This window comes from Metopolophium dirhodum, chromosome 1, assembly GCF_019925205.1.
Source record: "Metopolophium dirhodum isolate CAU chromosome 1, ASM1992520v1, whole genome shotgun sequence".
Taxonomy (NCBI): domain Eukaryota; kingdom Metazoa; phylum Arthropoda; class Insecta; order Hemiptera; family Aphididae; genus Metopolophium; species Metopolophium dirhodum.
This window is the reverse complement of record NC_083560.1, coordinates 108,746,510-108,768,798: the sequence shown is the minus strand read 5'-3', so window position 1 is coordinate 108,768,798 and position 22,289 is coordinate 108,746,510. Positions and strand designations below refer to the sequence as shown.

Genomic DNA, 22,289 nt, shown 5'->3' with positions numbered 1-22,289 from the left:
TATAGGATCGGTAACGGCGAAAACATTACAATTTAAAATTGTAATTTCGATTTGGCCGGGGGCCCCATTTGGATGGGGGCCCTGGGCACGTGCCCCACGTGCCCATAGGGTAAAGACGGAACTGAATACACGCATTTCCTCGACGCGTCTTTATTCATTTATTTGTATATTAACATATAATACTCATAATGAAAAGCCGTTTTCATATTACAAAACCTTAGATATATAAATATATTCCTACAACATGAGTCTAACATCCTATTGAAATAATAAATATTATACTATTAAAGATAAAAAACATGTGTTGACGATAATGATTTAATTTCAAAACCAAACATTGACGACGATGCTTGTTTTATAATTTTTTGGGAAAATATTTTATGTTTGTTTAAACACTGTCAAGAATGTTCAACAAGAAATATATCTATGAAACATTATATCCAAGGAACATTTTTGTCTGTTACTACAGTTTGCGAAGAGGGCCATACTGTTCAATGGACTTCTCAAAAAAAGACTGGAAAACGCCCAGAAGGGAATATTGTAATTGGAGCTGCTTTAACGCTTTCGGGAATTTTATTCGCTCAAATGTCAGTTTTTTGTCGATCAATAAATCTAGCTTTTTTTTCACGTACAACATACGACTTAATTACTAAATTACATACAGGCCCAGTTATTAATGATATGTGGCGTGAACACCGAAAAGACAATTTAAATGAAATTAAAAATTCTGAAAAAAATATTTGGTTGGCCGGAGATGGGCAATTTGATTCCCCGGGTTTCTGCGCAAAATATTGCACTTACTCAGTAATGGACTTACATAGCAGTAAAATAATTTATTTTAATTTAGTCCAAAAAGGTATGGGTTCTGGGGATTTGGAACGAAAAGCTTGCGAATCGTTAATCGATAAATTAATTGAAGAAGAAAATTGTAATATAGAACTATTTCTAACGGATCGACATAGAGGTATTCGATATTTTTTACGTACAAAATATCCTCAAATTGAACATGAATTTGATGTATGGCATTTGTCTAAGAGTTTGTTGAAAAGATTGAAAGGACTTGACAAAAAATATCCAGATGCATATTTATGGAAAACAAGCATAAATAATCATTTATGGTGGTCCTCTCAAACTTGTAACGGTGACGGATCATTACTCGTTGAAAAATTCACTTCAGTTCTTAACCACATTAGTAATGTGCACGAATGGGAAGATAATGGCAAAACAAAAAAATGGGAATACAAAAAGTTAAACGATGAAGACTTAAAAAAAAAGCTTTGGATACATCCTAATAGTGAGTCTTACTTTGCGTTAAAAAAAATTATTATGGCTAAAGATTTGTTAAAAGATTTACAACACGCGAAACATTTTGTACATACTGGTCGCTTGGAGTCCTACCATAACGTTCGCTTGAAATATATGCCCAAAAGAATACATCTCAAGTTTAATGGAATGTATTTACGTTCGATAATTGCCATTCTCGATCACAATTATAATGTAAACAAAACACTCATAGGAGATAAATTGGTTTTTTCAAAGCAAATCGGCCGTTACACATTAAAAAATCGTTACAAAAATCCATCAAACAATTGGCGACAAATTATAATTGAAAATATCAAAATTAATGCAATAACAGTTAATACTTTAAATACAGAAACAAGTACAATCGATGACAATTTGCGAATTCCAACCAATATAGTTTCAATACCAAAGCCAAATGTTGATGAAATGAGATTGAAAAAGTATTCAAGGTTTCAAAAATAAAAAAGTGTCATAAAAATAAATTACTGATGATTTTGACCTTTTTATTTAAATCATGAAATTATTAATTAAATATTATTATTATTAATTATTATTAACTATTATTATTATTATTATTATCATAATTATTAACCATGTATAATTTTTAAGGTTGAATTAGAATTTATTGTACTTAGAATGATTATTTGTTGAAAATAATAAAAAAAATTACAATAAATATATACAATTACGAGGGTAAATATGTATTTGATTTTTTGAAACCAACATACAGTCCATCTTTTTCCGGGTACTTATTTCTTATTTTGTTTATGACACATGCAGGAATGACAACTCTGACTCCTAAAAATATTAAAACTTGGTTATTGTACTAAATGTTACTACCTACCCTACAATAGGCTATAATATATAATTTAGTTAGTATATTTTTGTATGTATAGGTACATTTTAATTTAAATATACCTTTTCCCAATGAAGTCCATGAATTAACCCAATGAGTAAACTGAACATAACAAATATATGTCCATGTTTTATTCGGTACTTCTAACGCGCTCAACTGCTTTTTCTTCAATTTATTTTTAGTTTTCATAATCATCTGTTGGCCAGTAATATTCAATATTTCTTCATCTAAAATAATTTTTTCAAAGGAAGCAGTAGCAGTAACACATTTTTTTGAATCCAATAATTGTTTTACGTTATCAAATTCTGAACAACACATGCATTCTAAATCGTTCGACATTTTTGCACAATTTTCACAATTACACCACTCATTTACTTCTACTTGGGCTCTTCCCTGAACATTTGGTAAACATAAAGATACAGAATAATTTGGTTCAAAACTATCAATGTCACTAACATTTGGCTCAAAACTATATGGTTTTAAAGACATTTTAGAACGCACGTTTGATGTAAGATAATGAATGCGAAGACACAAAGTGCCTAATAATATGTAACAAATTGTAATACTATTGATTAATGATTACAGACAACAAAATAAAACGAATTTAGTCGAAACGTAGTCTGCTGTTGTATTTAGGAAAACCCATAAACTGCGATTGTATTGTTATTGTTTGTGTTGGTATAATATGTATAATACTATGAAGTATGAACAAACGAAAATATGTATAAATTATGGATAAAATATACGTTTTCTACGTTTTCTACGTTTAATATTTATTATTTCAATAGGATCATAGTATCAGGTTGTAGGAAAATATCTAAGGTTTTGTAATATGAAAACCGCTTTTCATTATGAGTATTATAAGTTAATATAATATTATATAAATAAATGACTAACGATGCGTCGAAGAAATACGTGTATTGCAATAGGCGGGCGGCCGACCAATGGAACCTGTGACGTCACGCGTCATTTTAAAACGACGATGAGAACCGAACGGAGCGAAGCAATCAAAAACTATTTTTACCAAAATTCCTAATTGTTTTCATTCTACAATATTTCATAATAATATTTTTTTTTAATTTTCCCTTGGATAGTCCTTTAATTATAATGGAAATCGAACTTACTTTTGATCTTCTTACTTCTGATAAAGGATGAACTTAAATAAAAATCGAACTTGTGATATTATAATATATTATAATCACTACAAACAACCCACGTGGACAACGAAAATTGTACAACTGAGAGCGTTAAACCGCGTTCGTGTGACACGAATTTACCGCGCGGTAGTTTTAACGCGGTAGCTACCGCGCGGTGCAACCGCGATAGTGTGACGCGACCCTAGTGTGGCAGACCGGCGGACCCTAAACGTTCTAAGTCGGCTCTAAGCAATTATTATTGTTTTGTGGTTGAGTGATTAATGATTATATAGAATCATACTATCATAGCCATAAATATTAAATACGTCTATGTTAGAATATAAATAACTAAGAATAATACAACATTATTAGGTAAATGTAGTAGGCACTGTATTATATTAAACGAGTCGAAACTCGAAAGACGAAAATACGGACTCGAAGTCAACAACAATTTAATAATAATTTGATTATAATTAGTATCTGAACAATTTTTTTTTTCTGTACTTTTATAAATCTACGTGAAAAATTATAAAGCATGGTATTTTTTTTATTTTTTTTTTTTGACATTTATTTTTATGGATTTTTGAGACAAAACAGGACCAATAAATGTCATCACAACCTATAGTAAATATATTACATTTATTTTAGTCTTGAGCATAAGCAGTAGATAATATGTAAATGTAATAAGATATACTTGTTAATATATAATTTTGTGCTTTTAACTACTTTACACATTATCATCACATACATTGTATTACATTTAGTTATTATTATATTGTTACTTATTATTAAGCCAATATAAATATCATTATACACTTCATATTGTTATTGGGCCCCTGTCGGTATAATGAAAATAAATAAATAAATAAAAATAAATATACCTTAATATTATTTTTGTTAACGCGAAAATAAGTCTTGAATTCTTTATTTGTAAATTTAGGTATCAATACCTCTGCAAAACCTTCAATTTTAATTTTAATTTTGTAGTTTTTTCATTCTCCGCATTAGTCAAAAGTATCATATCTTCTTAGAGTGATGTATCATTAAAAGTTAATTCGTTAAAATAAACTAATACATCTAATAGGCAGATATTTACACATATATATCATTAGTAAACATAGTATACACTTGTATATGCAGATTAGTTATAAATTTATTTAAATAATAGCAAATTAGCATCAACACTTACCTTCACGAATAGGACATCCTTGCACTACAAAATTAGTAATGTGATTTTTACTCAGAATGAAATCATTAAATAACTTTAATCTAAGATTATTTCTATTCATTTTTAAATTACTTTTCAGCTTTTTAAATGACAGTAGGAATTTATAAACTTAATTGAAAAGTAATTATAAACTTATTTATATATTAAATATTATTTAACATCATTTAAAAAACGTTATTTAATTTTACGATAAGCGCGGGAAACAATTCATATTAAATATGTGATAAGAAAATACATTTTAAAAGTGGGGGCAAACCGATCTAAGCGAGCGAATTTCTGAATAAATTGGTTTAAAACGGTTTTACACCTGATTATAAACCTGGATCTTTTTAATAAACCATTTAAGTGAACCGGTTTTGTCTAACAAATTTCTAACGATTGGATCATCGCAGGAAAATTTTTTTTGTGATCCATGATGTCAAAAATGTCCACCAGAGTGAGTCACGTCTAATTCCTATCATCTTATCATTGATGATAATCACGATTCATGATAATATATAAAAGTATCGTGATTATGTGTTTTGAATTTTTTATTATTTATTATATTTTATATTATTTTATTCATTAATCATTATTAAATATAATTACACATAATTAAGAACCATGTTTAATTACCAAATTTGTGATGCTAAATCTATATTAGTGTCTGGTTTAAATAAGCATTTAAGAACAAAACATAAAGATACTCCGAAAATTAAAAATGTATATTATTGTAATGACTGCGATGCATCATTTGATTTGAAGTCCAATATAATAAAACACACGAAGACTCATTTATATGGTCAGCATAGTAATATGTTATGTTCATATTGTTATGTTCAAACAACGATAATAATATATTATAATAAGACATAAATACATAATATAGCAAAATTTCAAAATTTGGTTTTATTTTCATGGTTATTTTTTATCAACGTTAACTGATAAGATGATAGGGATTAGACTAGACGTGATTCACTATGGTGGACATTTTTGACATCATGGATCACAAAAAATTTTTTCCTGCGATGATCCAATCGTAATTTCTAGATAGTCTGTGAAAGTACCACACAAATTCTTTTTAATCTTACAAGGTTGGCAACAATCTTGTTGTCGTATGACCATAATATCTAACCACCAGGTAACCATTCTTATCATTTTTCTGACAACTACCATTCTCCGAATGATTCAATAATGAAACCTTTCATTGTTGGGACTTATTTTGGATCGAAAAAACCATTTAATGTAAAAGAATATCTTTCCCCTTTTATTACTGACATAAACAACCTTCTTGAAAATGGATTACAATTTAACAATAATTCTGTCATTATAAAAGTTAAAGGAATTATAGCTGATGGTATAGCAAGAGCTTGAAACAAGCTAAAGGCCATTCTGGATATTTAAGATCTACGACAATTCTCGCCGTGGCTATTTCGACGTGGCCATTAAATATTTTCGACATTATAATAGTAATAAATAGCTAAAAAATAATAATACATTGATTGTATATTTCGTCATAATATGCATAATTAAAAACATAATAATAATAAATAGTAAGATATTAATAAGAATAATACATTTTTTATACTATATTTCGTCATAATAATAATAAAGGTAAGCAGTAATCATGGTAGTGAGATATTATATGATATGCCTTTTAAATATGAAATATAGTCTACTATCATGTTGTACTATTTTCAAAATACGTCTATCTAGATCGGCAATTTTTTTTAATTATAGGGTGGACTTTTTTCTGTAATAAACTAAGAATAAAAATAATCATGGCCAGATTGAATTTTCTTTTAAACAGCTATTGGGAAAAGCGGTGGACACAACTGAAGAGAATATAACATACCTAACTGCAGAACCAGAAGATAAAATACGAAGTCAAGAAGAAATAGAAGTGGCCATTAAAATGCTTAAAAATAATAAGGCCCCAGGAGAAGACTCCATCATGGCTGAACTCCTGAAGAACGGTGGACAAAAATTATCGGAGGAAATATGGGACCTATTAAAAGAAGTATGGAAAACTATATAACATCGTACTAGAGATATCAGTAAGGGAAGTACAAGAATAATATCAAGGAATTAATTGCGGCCGAAACCTTCCACTACTATCATATGCCGACGTCGTTGTAATATTAGGCGAAAGTAAGCATGACATTCAAAAAGCAACGGAATTGCTGATACGAAGTGCAAAAAAATGGGGACTCAACATTAACGAGACAAAAAAAAAAATACATGCGAATCGATAGGAAAAATGACCAGATGTGAAATGCTTCTGGACTACAGGTCGGAGGGTATAGGTTTGAGGTGTAGATGATTTTAAATATTTAGGCACCAACTTAAGTAGCACTAACGACAACCACGAAGAAATAAAAAAACTCATTACAGCAGAGAATAAATGTTGTACGCCCTCTCGGGAATATTGTGGTCGAAACTACTGTCAAAAAAATCTAAAGAATTACTCTGCATAGTACTAGTTAGACCAGTTATAATGTATGCAAGTGAGACATGGCCCACGACCCAAGAAGATGAGAATAGACTAGCTATCATGGGGAGGAAATTCCTTAGGAGGATCTACGGACTAAAAACAAACGAAGACCAGACATACGAAATTAGGTCTAACAGCGAACTGCAGGAACTATTCGGAAAATCAGACATAATAGCAGAAATACGCCACAAGAGACTGAGTTGGCTTGGACATGTGTTAAGGGGTAAGTCAATAGCAAATGAAAGCCTCGGTGCAAAAACCAGATACCTACGTCCATTTTTCATAATGTTCAGGAAACACAAAAAATTATCTATAAAATTGGGAAATGAACCAAAAATTAAAAACGTGGTGTTATTCTTTTTGTAAGATTAAGATACATCACTTAAACAAGTTCTCTTTGGTTTGAATTTAATATCCATAAAAATATTTATAAAAAACTAAAAAATTATGATAATTAGATTTTCAATGGTCGCAATAACCAGATACGTCCAATTTTTTTTGGGACGTATCTGGTTATTGCAACCAACTAGTCAACAAAATATTTTGCTGTAGTCAATACGTCTACTATTATTATTATGTATGTAAAATAATAATCCTACTATATTTTTAACTATTAAAAATATGTATTTTAATGTTATAAAGTTATTTTTTAATTAAATTGTTAATTAGTGATTATGCCATAACTCAAGGGAACAATATAGACCATCTATATTATTAAATACACCTTCCTTTAATGAACCTGCAAAATAACAGTACACAATCTATTTCTTTTATAAAATCTGTTATAACTAGCAATACTAGACTAAACATAATAACCAGGAAATAAGAATTAATATTAGAAAAATAAATTTTTTCCTTGTCAATATAAAACTAAAACTTTTAGCAATATATTTGTAATATTATTATTATAATATTTTTTTAAAAACATACCTAACAAAATAATAATTATTTTTAAAATTATTAAAAGAAAAAAACCAATATTTTATTTATAAAAAAATACAAAATTAATTATACCTTGATTACTTGTCAATTATAACATCATAATAAATTATCTTAATAAATATTTAATAAACAATATTTTATTGATATAGATAGTTATAAAAAAAAAATTAAATCACCTGGTAAGTTTTATAATATTATTTTACAATCACTTAAAGTTACTCAAAAACGCATTCGGTTGACTGGAGAAACAAATCACATGAGTTATAATTATTGATGTCACACTGGAGCGTTTTGTCAGGACCTGTCGATTCCCGCTCGGGCGTGATACAAATTGGCAGGGAGTGAAATAATTGTTAAATATTTAATACTTGTAAAACCATAAGACTATTATTTATTTGATGAGGAAGTATGAATAATGTGAAGATCAAATATAAGAAACCCGTCTATTGTAATCTTACCTTATGTTGTTGTCTTTGATTTTAATTTGAAAATTACGATAGGTACACCAGGTAGTCCGTTTTTACATAGACTATATTTTATATTTATACTATGCACACAATTGGTTTTGTTAAACAGCCATTAATTTATTAAATAAAAGATGAGGCCAGGCTGTAGACAACGTTCTGTTGTTTAGGAATGTTTTAGAAAAAATTCTGACGGTAAATTTGTAACGTGCCAAGTGAGCAAAAAGGAATTTTAATATTTTGGAAACACGTCTAACTTAAAAGGTAAGTTATTTATTTTATTTTACAATATTTAGCTGTAGGCAAGGCTTAAATTTAAAAAAAATAATATGGTTTATCTGTTACATTGTTATATTAACGATATAACTAGGGCCCTGAAATTCATGCATTTTCAAGTTTTTACATTTTAATGTAAATACTTACCGTAAAAAAAAATAACTAAATGCATATTTTAATGATTTTAGGCGCATATTTTTATAGTTTTTAATGCAAGTTCCGGGTCCTATATTATAAGTTATAACTAGGGCCCGGAAGTTCATGCATTTGCATGTTTTTACTGAAGGACTAAAAAATTGCTAGATCAGCTACAAATTTGAATTATACTTAAACAAATCCAAATACAAAATTTTATTTTGCATATAATTGCATATTTTGAGGTTTTTTTATTTATTCGCATATTTTACAACTTTTTTGATATTAACTGCATATTAGAGTCAAATGTTATGTAACTCACAAAATAAATTACTTCTGAATGTCCTATTGATAAAAAAATAAAACAAAACCAAATTATTTATAGTTGTATTGGCGGCGCGGCGCACGGCGGCGGCCCGATAACGGGTATTCCACAATATATTTTCAATTAAATATATTTATTTTTAGTAAAGTGCTGATATTTTCTGTTATTGGGATTATTACAATAACACGATTACAGAATGCAGTCAGTTCGTTATTTCTCGTTGGTATTGTTTGACGTCTTCCGTAGTTCCGCGAGTGAATATCGAGTGTCCGCCTTTTTAGATTAACTTGTGTTAAAATGCCGAAAGTAAAAACATCAGTTACCGTTAGAGGTAAAAATTACGTTACTGAATTTGGTGAACATATTTTCGCGTTCGACGGGAGTGTATTATTTTGTAAGATATGCGAAGTCAAGGTAAAGTGCGAAAAACGTTTCAGTGTCACTCAGCACTTAAGTACTGAGAAACATATAAGAGCATCTAATCGTCAAAATAAAAATGCCACACAACAGTTAATTACTACTCCAACACGAAAATCTGACTTTTTTAAGGATTTATGTGAAGCATTCTTAAAATCAAATATTCCATTAGAAAAATTAGGAAATCCTCATCTACGTTTATTCCTTGAAAAGTACATAAATAAAGATATACCATCTGTATCTACACTGAGAAAAACATATGTCAATGATTGCTACGAAGATACGATGAATGAAATAAGAAATCAAATACTTAATAAAAAAATCTGGGTGTCTATGGATGAGACAACAGATACAGAAGGACGTTATGTGGCGAATGTGATAATTGGAACCTTACTAACCGACGGACCAGGTAAAATTTTTTTAATTGCTTCGGAAGTATTAGAAAAAGCCAACCACACGACAATAAGTAAATTATTTGATAGAACCCTTTTTTCTTTGTGGCCAAATGGAATTAACCATGACGATGTTATTTTATTTGTGACCGATGCAGCACCATATATGGTGAAAGCTGCAAAATCTATTCAAGCATTCTATTCTAAAATGGTACATATAACCTGCCTCGCCCATGGTTTGCATCGTGTATGCGAGAAAATTCGTGCAGAATTTCCAAAAGTTGACGAACTTATTTTGAATATGAAAAAAGTGTTCTTAAAGGCGCCAGCTCGCGTTGAATTGTTCCGAAGAGAAGCCCCAGAAACACCATTACCTCCTTCTCCTATCATTACGCGTTGGGGAACCTGGTTAAAAGCCGCAATGTACTATTGTGAGAATTTTAAAGCAATTAAAAAAGTCGTACATTTATTAGATGCTGATGATACGCTAGCCATTGAAAAAGTTAAAAAAAATTATGTCAGAAACAGATTTAGAATCTAATTTAGCTTTTATTTATACAAATTATGGATTTCTAACTACGGCTATTACATGTTTAGAAACTCAGGGAACTCTTTTAACTGACGCAATAAAAACAGTGGAGAATGTAGAAAATAAATTAAATACAATAAAATGTTCCAAAGGCATTACAATTTATAAAAAATTTGAAGAAGTTATTGCGAAGAATCTGGGCTTCAAAATACTAACCAAAATTTCAAAAGTTATGCTGGGAGAAGAAATCACAATGGATAATTTACCTGAAGATATTTCTTGTGATGATCTACTATATTTCAAATACGCACCAATTTCTTCGGTTGACGTGGAGCGGAGCTTTTCGGTATACAAAAATATGTTGGCAGATAACCGGCGGTCATTTAAATTTGAAAATTTATCAAAGTCGTTGATTGTGAATTGTAATATTTAAAAATGTATATTAATTATTAATTAATAATATTTTTAATTACCTGTCAAAGAAATTTGAATAAAAATCGTAGTAGTATAATAATGTTTTTTTTCCTTATATTTATAAATTTAAAAAAATAAGGGCATATTTAAGCGCATATATCACGATTTTTAAGCGCATAAGTGCATGCATATTTCGGTAGTTTTTAGTGCATAAACTTCCGGGCCCTAGTTATAACTTATAAATTAGTTTTCTAAATTCTACTGTCATTTTCGGTATAATTTATCACACCGTAATTTAAGAACTATAAAACGTATACAATTTGATAGCCAGGTTATTAGATAAATTTAAAAAAAAATTCGAATAACGTAATTAAATTGTTTACGTTACAAATACGTCTTACAATTACGTCTTTATTTATTGATAATCTTTAACTATGATTAAAATATTTAATAATAGGTTAGGTGACGTGTCATTTTATACTTAGTAATCATATAGTACAGTCCCCGGTACTTGCTACAAGAGAAGTTAAAGATAGTCATACAGGTCTAAATATCGCTACTGCTCTTAGACATATTTTTAATGAATGGACTATTGCGAATAAAATAGTTACTATTGCATCTGGTTCAAACATTAAAAATGCAATCAACGAACATCTTTTAAAATACCATCATCCACGCGTGGCACATACACTTAACCTAAGCGTAAATGAAGCAATAAACGGAAATTCCGATATTCACCAAATGTTAAAAAAATGCAGAGCAATATTAGGGCATTATAAGCATAGTAGCTTTGCTACAGGCAAATTAAGAGATTTACAATCACAAATGAACCTACCTCTATTAAAAGTAAGGCAAGATGTCTCTACATGGTGGAACTCTAGTTTGACAATGATAGAAAGGCTTTTAACAATTGAAATTCCGCTAACCACTTCAATGGTCGTCCTTTCCTCGTGCTCCGGATTGTCTAAACGCATCAGAGTGGGAAATAATATCTAATTGCATTAACATTTTAAAGCCATTTGAAAATATTACATCAGAATTATCAGGAGAAAATTACCCGACGCTATCATTAGTTATACCGAGGTCTTCAATATATGTTAAAAAACTTAAGAACAGAAACTACTATAGGAAACGAATTTAGAAATAAATTAATTGATGTAGTAGGTAGACGTTTGGGCCATTTAGAAAAAGATAAAATAGTTGTGAAATCAACATTTTTAGATCCACGACTAAAAAAAACAGGCTTTGGATTACAAGAAAATGATGATAATGCGCATAAATGGGTCTGTGAGGAATTAACTAATATGATACATGCTAAAAATGACAACAATGAAATCAGATACTACAGAACCTACTTCGAGTACTAATATTTCCGCTAATACTTATTCTGTATGGAAACATTTTGACGATAAAATTGCACAAGTCAAAACTACTTCAAATCCAAATGCTACTGCTTCTATAATGATACGTCAGTACTTAGAAATTCCACCTTTAGATAGGAAAAAAAATCCTTTAGAATTTTGGAAGCAGTAGTGAAGTTACATTTCCAGAATTATACAAAATGCAACTTGTATTTGAGTATTCCGGCTACATCCGTTCCATCAGAGCGTGTTTTTTCGAAAACCGGACAAATTACTAATGAACGTCGTAGAACATTTGGGTTTTCAAAACCGTTATTATTCGGGTTAATATTGGTTAATATGGGTGCTGAGAAATCTGGATAAAACAGAACTTTTGATGACCCCCCCCCCCCCCCCAAAAAAAAAAAACAGAAAGTATTTATGTTTATGTTATTTATAATAAAATATAAATGTTTTATCCAAATTCGAAACGTTTGTTTTTAACTAAACTAGGTTAATTAATGTACAGTAGTTACCTTTTTCTATGAACTATAAGAAATAAGACAATGGGAAAGTAATTATTTAACTACCTATTCGTTTTATTATAGGCATTAGAGTCCACGTAACTCATTTTTTTTTTACCGTATAACATGTCTAAAATCTAAATAGGTACTGGACTTAAATAACATACTAGCATATTTAAAAAAAAAATTGTACTTATTAAAAATATTCAGAAAAATTTTATTTGATAAGCAAACAAAAAACAGTCATCAAAAATCAAAATGTTTACAAGGCTTTCTGTGGTCAAAATCTGTGGTCATCTGTGATGACTTAAAAATTTAAAAAATTAATCTTTATAAATATTATGAATTATATTATTATACTATAACTAAAAGGTAATATAAAAAATATATAGGTATTCACAAATTGTACGATGAAATAATAATAAAATTGAAAATTGAGTAGGTACGTAGTGAGAGGCGCGTCATAGACTCGTAGACCGAATGTGATACAAATTAAAAATGTACAATTTCCCCCATGCCAAGTCGATGGATATAATAAATAATAAAATATTAAAATGTTTAAAATAGATGGCCATAGGGGCGCTGACTGTTGAGCCATAGACAAATAAAATAAAATATAAATTATGATTTCATGATTACCGAAAAACTGGTAAATAATAAATATAGCCGCGTATTACGATATTCGAGTTACTAAATTAGATATTATAGGACATAGGTAATTCCGCTTTGGAAGTTCGTCGCAAATAATGAAATAACACAAGTTATTATTAGTTATTAGTATTTGGTATTTTGGTCACGGCTGTCAATACTTTCAGTTTTGTTGAGACCACGTCTATTTTATATTGCTATTGGCTATATTTGGATTTATTTTACTAATAAAGTAATAAAGTAATAAATTGTATCATATAATATAGGTATAAGAAATAATTAAATACTTTATATTTTAATCAGAATCAATTAAATTATTAAACATTTTAATGGATTTTATTTTCAAGAAATTACCTATGATTGTTTGTTAGATTGTTCCTGTTATTATTATTATTGATTATTTAACTCTAAAAAATCGAACTCACCGCAAGAAATACATACGAAATGATATGTCGCATGAAGAATGAGAAAAAAAATTATTCGGGATTTCGGGTTAACACGGGTGTTTTGAAAACAGAATCATTCGGGTTATACGGGTTTCGGGTGTTTGATTTTTTAAAGGTTCGGGTTAAATCGGGTGCAAGGCCCTGATTACGAGTTGTAATTAATTGTATTTAACTATTTACCGTTTTTAATGTTTTTATTAATTTCTATATTTTTCAAAGGTTTAAATATTAAATAAAATGTGTTAAAAATTTTTTAAACTTCTTACACCATATTACAAAAAAAAAGTAAAATATACTGAACATTTCCAAATTAAGACTGTTTTTAAATGAGTTTTATAAAATGTCCATTAAAATAACTAGTTCCAAACAATATTTTTTACAATATCTACTATTTTTCAATTATCTTAAGTATATTTTATTACACGATGACAGACTTGCCCATTGACTTGCTTGCCCTTATACTAAACCAAAAGAATTTTTAAGTCTTAACTATCCCATTAAGTTTGCACATCATAAAGAAGAGTTAAATTTATAATATGGTTATAATTGCTATACCTATTATTAGTTTCGGTTAAAACATTACCTTGTATGTAGTTATCCATTATATTCTGGTCTTCCTTATCAATTTCAGTATCTCAATTCCAAACATTTGCCATATTTAGTGTTATGAATGTTACGAAAAAAATATAAAATTTAAATACCAATGTATGAACCTAGTACCATTGATTAAAATACATACATTATAATATTTAATCAATGCTAGTATTGAAAAATTATAAAATATTAATATAATATATATTAATAATATATTATTTTATACAAAAACAATTATATTTCTATACTAGTATACTATAATATTATGATTAAAATAAAAATTAATAAATGATAGCCAGTCAGCTGTGATGATAGAATAATAAAGGGGAATTATTAATAATTAGGAGGGGACAAATCGGGACCAATGTTTTTAAACCACCTAGTTGTGGTGGTCTAAGAATAATTAAACCGGTGCATTTTATTTTAAATCGATTTATTTCAGCGAATTTCTTAAAACCAAACCGCTTTACATTTTAAGGGGAAATTTAAACCGGTCTAGTCTAGCGAATTTCTAGTTAATATATGTTTTTCTATGGTACTATGCTTTTCAAAGCCTTTGACCATCAGACCATGACTAAATAAATGTAGTGAAATCAAGACCACGTGAATAATGATGCTAAGACTATGTGACTATGTAGGTAAGTACAAAATACTACTAATTACTTAACTAAGTATTATTTAGGTATATTGTAATTGTATTGAAATAATTTTGGTTGAGTATAATTTACAGTAATATAATTTTTTCACGTAATTAAAATAGAAAATATATTAACTAAGTATTTGAATACTTTTACTCGAGTACTTTTTAAGGATGCAAAACGTGCACACATATAAAAATCACACGTTATGTTAAAATGGTAATGTTTAAGATTGTCATTGATAAGGTTTAATAATATAATAAAAATTAATTAATAATTTGCGAATTATTTGCTTCTTGTAATAGCAATTCTTCAATCTGGAAAATATTATCATTTATGAATTAATTAATTTGTTAATTAATAGTTATAGTTAGAGACCGGATGAATATGCGCTTAAAATCTTGAAAATAAGATGCTTCTATGCTCTACAATTTCATCAAAATAATCTTTTATATGCATAAATATTCTTTTATGAAAAAATATTCTTTTTCATAAAAATTTATTTAACACTGAAAAACCAAATAAAGTAACAGTTAATAAAAGCAAACAGTTATATTTAATCTATAATATGGTGATATACTGCCATACTGGTGTACCTATATTTAACTGTTGTAACACAAACTTATGAATTCAAAAAATAATAATACTAAATTAAAAAATAAAATATAATTGCATATAGTTCATAAACAGAATAATAGTATGTATTAAAATAACTCAAACTTAAATAATTCAGCATTATGAACTCAAAAAAATAATAATAACAACAAGTTTTAAATAATAAAAATAAAAATTTTTGCATACTCTCAGTAAAGATATGTAAAAACATAAAAATCCGGTCTCTAGTTATAGTTATGATTTAGATTTTTACATTTAAATAATACTTTAATTTACTAATAATTTTTATTAATAATTAATAGAAGATTCTTATTATCCGGATATGGGCCAATTTGTTGGGTACCATCAACCATCAACCTGATGACCTGTCCTTCTTAAAAAAGTAAGTATGCGATCAGGAGTATCCTCCTCTATCATGACTTGCATAAACTGTCTAATTTCAGAAGTATTTCTATTCCTAACTCTTGCTCTTGACGAATTACCAGAACTGATCTGAAAAAAAAAAACAATTATTTTAACTGTTCCTAAAAAATATGTTGACTCTATGTTATTTACATTCAAGTTTTGAGAGACTTGTTTGAATTCTAAATTATGTAGATTTTCTAGGATCTGTATCTGCCCTTAAATATTCAAAAATAAAGAATTGTAAGTTTAATTATTTGTTTTTTACTTATACAATTACATATATAACACTCAAACATAGATACTCAACCTATACATTTATTTATTTATATGAACAAGTAACAACAACAGAGAGAAAGACAACAACAGAAGTATTGCACATTGCATCAAAGATCTTGAAGCCACTAAAAAACGCTTACCAAGTCAGGGATCGGCATGTAATTTTTCTTGATTTTTATATTTAGAAATGTATTAACTAATATCACACCCAAGCGGTATAACAATTTGAATCCAGAAAAATGTCGGTGTGAACAGCCCCACAAAAAATCTTTTTCATTTTCATTTTGTGAGATAATGGAAACTGGAGAACGGATTTCATTGTTTGGGGTATTGTACTCTTGTTAGATTCATATTGGTTAGGAGAAGTGCAGTGAAGATTTTCAGAACTTTATGTTTAATAGTTAATTCACTACAGAACTTTAAAAACAAATTTTATTGGGCGTTTTTTGATGTTTTTCAGCTTTACAGCTTTGTAGTGAATTAACGATTGGAGATAAAGTTCTGAACATTTTCACTGCACTTCTCCTAGCCAATGTGAATCTAACAAGACACCAAACCACAAAATCCATTCTGCACTTTCGGAAATCTACCTCGCTAAATGAAAATCTAGCGAAAAATAACTCTTTTTTTATCTGTAAAAAATTAAACGATTTTTATAAAAAAATGTTATTCTTTATTTAGTATCTACTTGATAATCCTTTTTTAATGAGTTATCAACCAATTTTCTAGCTTAGTTTAGGAAAAAAGTTATAAAATTGAACTTTTGGGACTGTTCACGCCAACGTTTTTATGGATTCAAGTGGTTATACCGCCTGGGTGTGAAATCAAATCTCTCTCATTAATATTTTATATTAAAGCTAAATAAATTACCCTCCTACTCATTATTACTGAGTTACATTTTTATTATTTTCCTATTTAACACAAATTCCTGAAGATTTCAAAATTCAGACTTTTTTCATTTCAATTACCTACCATACTTACTTGATTAAAAATCAAGAAAGTAAAATGCTTTCCAACATTGTAATTAATACATAATTATACATACATACTATTAAAAATAATACCTATAGTTCAATATGCCTATATGCATAACATATTATTAAATGTATCTATAACCTCACTAAAAGTTAAAACTAGCAATTTGAAAAAAAATATATAAGTACAGTTCAGCTTATCTTATAACATAATTTGGACACAATAGTGATGTAAAATTAATTGTAACAATGTAAATAGTTAACAGCCAAAAAAGAATAAATATATAGAACAGTAAAAATCATTAATTAACAATAAATAGCTATACGGAAAAGATAAAGATAACTTTCTAAGAATTAAATAATAATTATAATAATTAAACAAGAGAATTAAAATTTAAAGCCAGATAAACATTTTGTCTGAATACAAAACGCGACATAGCAAAAAAATCAACATGATCCATTATACTGTTAGCCAAAGACAGAGCTCTGGGGAAAAACGAGGTGGAAGTATAATTATTTTTGGAAAGAGAAACATAAAAAAAGTTAGATTTTCTTAATATGTGAGTTTGTACATTAAGACCAATGTGAAACAATAATTCCGGAGAATAAATAAGACCATTTAATAAGTCATACAAGAACATAATATCAGCAACATTTCACCTCAAATCACAAGACGCGATCCCCAATTGGGAAATTTGCAATTTATATGATTCTCTTGTGATTGGTATATTTAATTTAAAGCATAATAATTTTAGAAACTTATACTGAACATTTTCAATTAGACTGACATATGAAAAATATTATGGTGATCAGACAATTGAACCAAACTCAAGAGACCAGGGAAAAATATAAAGTTTTTACGGCATCGGTATTTTTAAAACTTATCGTGCTTCTATTAATAAAACCAAGCACCTTAAAAGCTTTTTTAATAAAGGTGTTAATATGGATAGAAAAATCCATACTAAAATTAAAGATAATCCCTAAGTCTCTGATGGAAGAAACTCGTGTAACTATAAAACTATCAACCAAATAATTATAGTTGATTATATTATTTATTCGAGAAAATGTTATGACGCTGCACTTATTTATATTTAATGGAAGGTGATTAACACGACTCCATTCAACAAATTTATCTAAATTTGACTGTAATTTTAATGCATCATTTGGTGATTTAATTATTGAAAATAGTTTAGCATCATCAGCGAATAAAAGAATATTAATTGAGTTATCAAAAATAGATGGTAGATCATTAATAAATAATATAAATAAAAGGGGTCCTAAGTGTGATCCTTGTGGTACACCAGAGCTAACCAAAAAATCATTAGAAACATAACTATTAATTTTTACCACCTGGGTACGAGAATATAGATAAGATTTTAACCAATTGAAGAATGCACCATGAATACCAAAACAAGATAATTTATAAAATAAAATGTCGTGGTTAACTTTATCAAATGCTTTCTGAAAGTCAGTATAATAATATGAACCGTAAAAGAGCTGTGTGATAGCTCTCCAGATAATTATTTATGCTGATATCCTTGTCAAATGCAGTGAAGGCTTCTAGTCGCATTCTTACAAACCAATTTCCAAATACATACTGGTAGGTACATGAAACTATGTAGATACTCGGCTACTTCAGTGTGTTGTACAATATACATGGTAATAGAATTTAAACCATCCAACATGCTAGTAATCCTATTATCATTTGAATTAGGTAGTAAATACGGTAGAGCAAGTACCCAGTGCCGGGTTAAGGGGAGGGTGGCAAAGGGGGCAGTTGCCCCGGGCGTCAATTTTTTAGGGGCGGCAAATACTTAACAGTGAAAACGAAAGTTTTGAATTTTTCTAATGTATTTTAATTTTTAGGAAGAATTATTATTCATTGAAAAATGTGTATAACAAATAATAACAGTAATATTATAGTAGATATTTATATCGAATCGCCTACCACGGAATTATTACGTGAACGTTCAGCGTATTATAAATTATTAGTAAAATAGAAAGACCATATTATTATTATAGCGCTCGGACCGACGGCTAAGCGGCGACGCAATTCTATTTTTGTTCATATTATCGTATTATTTTCGAAATATGTTTACAGCAATAAATATAGTCGTGTTTGTTTCATACCCGTATGGCTACATTATAGGTTCGGTTATCTGTTCGTCTTTCGAGTCTCGTAGTAGTAGAACGTACTCGTAGTCTCGTCAAATGTAAAGTCATATTTATTTAAAATTGAAAAAACGGGATTAATATTCCCTATTAGCAGTTTTTCATCAATCAATATGAGTGGAAAACACATAAAGTTAAGTGGTGCTGAATTTCGCAAAAGAGCTGAGAAAAAAAATAAAAAAGATAAACTGAAAATTTCTCAGACGCCTAAAATTCAAAGTTTATTCAAAAAGGTAAGAACTTACGTATTTAATAATATTATATAGTAGTGTTTACTTACCTATTTATTAAAGAATAATGAAGAATATAAAATATGAATAGTCGCGATTAATATTTATGCTAAGGTTTTTAAAACGAATTTATAATTAATTTTAAATACTTCAGACTACGATTGTATTTTATTAGATTACATTTTTCTTTTGACTATTTTCTGTAAATGGTGGATCAGCATTATTTAACATAATATTATGCAATAATTTGTATTAACTGTTGTATACTTGTATCAAATTATCTAAATCCAATGTTTTAAAGTTTTTTTTTTTTAATGTATGCTATAATAACTTTGTTATTACTTTGATTATTTAAAATATTTTTTTAAATTTTGACATTTATCAAATATTGTTGTTAAATAGTTTGCTAATCTGCAGAATGTAAGTTTTTATTTGTTTTTTTCGGTTTTGATTTGCCGATAAATTTATTCAATCATATCTACATATTGTAAGAATGATGTTTTATGTTTTTATTTTACAGAATAAAATATTCTGTATTTTTTGATAACCTGACGGCTAACCTAATGTAAAATTGATTTACCCGTGGATTGTGAAATTTAAAAGTTACTAAAATATATTCTTTTAAAATTTCCAGAAACCCGATTCTGATGTATTAATTGAAAAATCGTTAAAAAACCGATGACGAAACTCTTAAATCGTTAAAACTCAATTCTGATGAACAAGTTGAAAAATCGTTAAAAACCGATGACGAAACTCTTAAATCGTTAAAACTCAATTCTGATGAACAAGTTGAAAAATTGTTAAAAACCGATGACGATACTTTAATATCTGACATTAAATTAATTTGTAAAACTACCAATGTTCCAATTTGTCCATCACAAGATCCAGCCTTATGGGAAATAAATTCTGATATGATTGATTATTTTATTCGTAACCCAGTTGTATCAAATCCTAAAATAATTAATTTTGATAATACTATTCGTAAATGTGGTGAATTTAATAGGAAGTTACCGCGTGATATTTTCAAAAGGAAACTTTTGAATGGTGAAATCAAAGATAGACAATGGTTACTATAATCAACTTCAAAAAATGCAGTATTTGTTTTTACTGCCTTCTATTTTCTAATAAAAAAACACAGTTTAGTTCCACCGATTCAGGATTTACTGATTGGAAAAAATGTTTAGAAAAAGTTGAACAACACGAAAAAAATTTGATGCATAATGAATCTATTCGCATATGGTTCTCAAGACGTAAATTAACTACAGGTATTGATGTTGAGTTAAAAATTGAACTTGAAAAACGAGAACTTTATTGGAGAAGTATAATTCACCGTTTAATTGAAGAAACAGTTATATTTTTATCAGGCAGAGGTCTTGCATTTCGTGGCAATAATGAGACGCTGGGTTCTAAAAATAATGGCAATTATCTCGGTTGTTTAGAATTAATTGCGAAATTCGATCCATTAATGTCCAAACATCTTGACGAATACGGTAATAAAGGCCGTGGAAATGTCTCATATCTGTCCCACACTATTTGCGATGAGTTAATAACACTTATGAACAAATCTGTACTTTGTAATATTGTAAATGAAGTAACGGCAGCTAAATATTTCTCGTTAATCGTAGATTCTACTCCCGATATCACAAAATTAGATAAATTAACAATTGCTATTAGATACGTTAATTTAGATGGGACTGCAATAGAACGATTTTTATGTTTTATTCCATCGGTTGGACATAAAAGTAAAGAAATGGAAGTCGCAATATTAACGAAATTAACTGAATTAAATATCAAAATAAATTATTGTCGTGGACAATCCTACGACAATGCCAGAAATATGTCCGGTATGTACAATGGTTTACAAGCTCGAATCAAATAAAAATCAAAAAATGCAATTTTTAGCCCATGTTCAGCACATTCCTTAAATTTGGTTGGTTGTCATGCTGCTGATGTAACTAAGGAAGGTTATAACTTTTTTTCAATTGCCCAAAATATTTATGTATTTTTTTCTGCATCAACATGGCGGTTAGGTTACAACAAGTTAGGGAACAACTTTTAAAACTTCGGATTACATCTTTCTGAGAATATTCATTGTGATTATGTTCGTTTTTATAATTAACTAGCCGACCCGTCAAAGCTTCGCCCGTGATTGGTTGTTTATTTTGCCTCCGAAGGATATGTATAATTTTTTATTCAAATTTTATCGTTTAATGTGATCGGCAAGTAAATATAAAAAATGGTTAATGAAAACGTATTGAAATGTTTCTGGCGGTATTAATGATAAATATATTTTTATCAAAAATAGCTGATTCCGTGCACTACGTTGCCAGTTAAATGTACCAACTTAAATATGACTCAAACATTGTTCAATCCGTTATTTAATATGTGGTGTATGGTGTTCAACAATTATCTTAACTTTCCTGTTGCCTGAAATAAAAATTCTGATTTACAGTAGTAGATTATCAGGTAGGCAATCTACCTGCGGTTTCAGTTTGAATACCTAATAATATGTTTATTACTTGGAAAGTAGATGGATGC

At 28.6% G+C, this 22,289-nt stretch overlaps 3 protein-coding genes across 3 annotated transcripts; 2 read left to right on the top strand and 1 right to left on the bottom strand.

The window, feature by feature from the left end:
* Positions 1 to 426: 426 nt before the first annotated feature.
* Positions 427 to 1,764, top strand: LOC132949559 (uncharacterized). Its single transcript, XM_061020509.1, has one exon. The coding sequence runs from the start codon at positions 427 to 429 to the stop codon at positions 1,762 to 1,764; it is 1,338 nt and encodes a 445-aa protein (XP_060876492.1).
* Positions 1,765 to 2,002: 238 nt separating this feature from the next.
* LOC132949549 (uncharacterized) lies at positions 2,003 to 2,497 on the bottom strand (the record flags this gene model as incomplete). Its single annotated transcript, XM_061020497.1, has 2 exons — positions 2,221 to 2,497; positions 2,003 to 2,100 (listed from the first exon to the last, which is right to left on the bottom strand). Coding segments are annotated over exons 1-2 (375 nt in total), but the record flags the coding sequence as incomplete, so codon positions are not given.
* Positions 2,498 to 19,634: 17,137 nt separating this feature from the next.
* LOC132949540 (zinc finger MYM-type protein 1-like) lies at positions 19,635 to 21,630 on the top strand. Its single transcript, XM_061020485.1, has 2 exons — positions 19,635 to 19,754; positions 20,890 to 21,630. Exons 1-2 carry the CDS (start codon positions 19,635 to 19,637, stop codon positions 21,628 to 21,630), a joined length of 861 nt encoding a protein of 286 aa, XP_060876468.1.
* The last annotated feature ends 659 nt before the right edge of the window (positions 21,631 to 22,289 follow it).

Excerpts from the sequence above, each read along its gene's own strand:
- LOC132949540 (XM_061020485.1), top strand. The coding sequence starts at position 19,635 with ATGAGTGGAAAACACATAAAGTTAAGTGGTGCTGAATTTCGCAAAAGA. Across the intron at positions 19,755-20,889 it reads TTCAAAGTTTATTCAAAAAG|TTTAGTTCCACCGATTCAGG; the intron begins GTAAGAACTTAC and ends AAAAAAACACAG.
- LOC132949559 (XM_061020509.1), top strand. The coding sequence starts at position 427 with ATGAAACATTATATCCAAGGAACATTTTTGTCTGTTACTACAGTTTGC.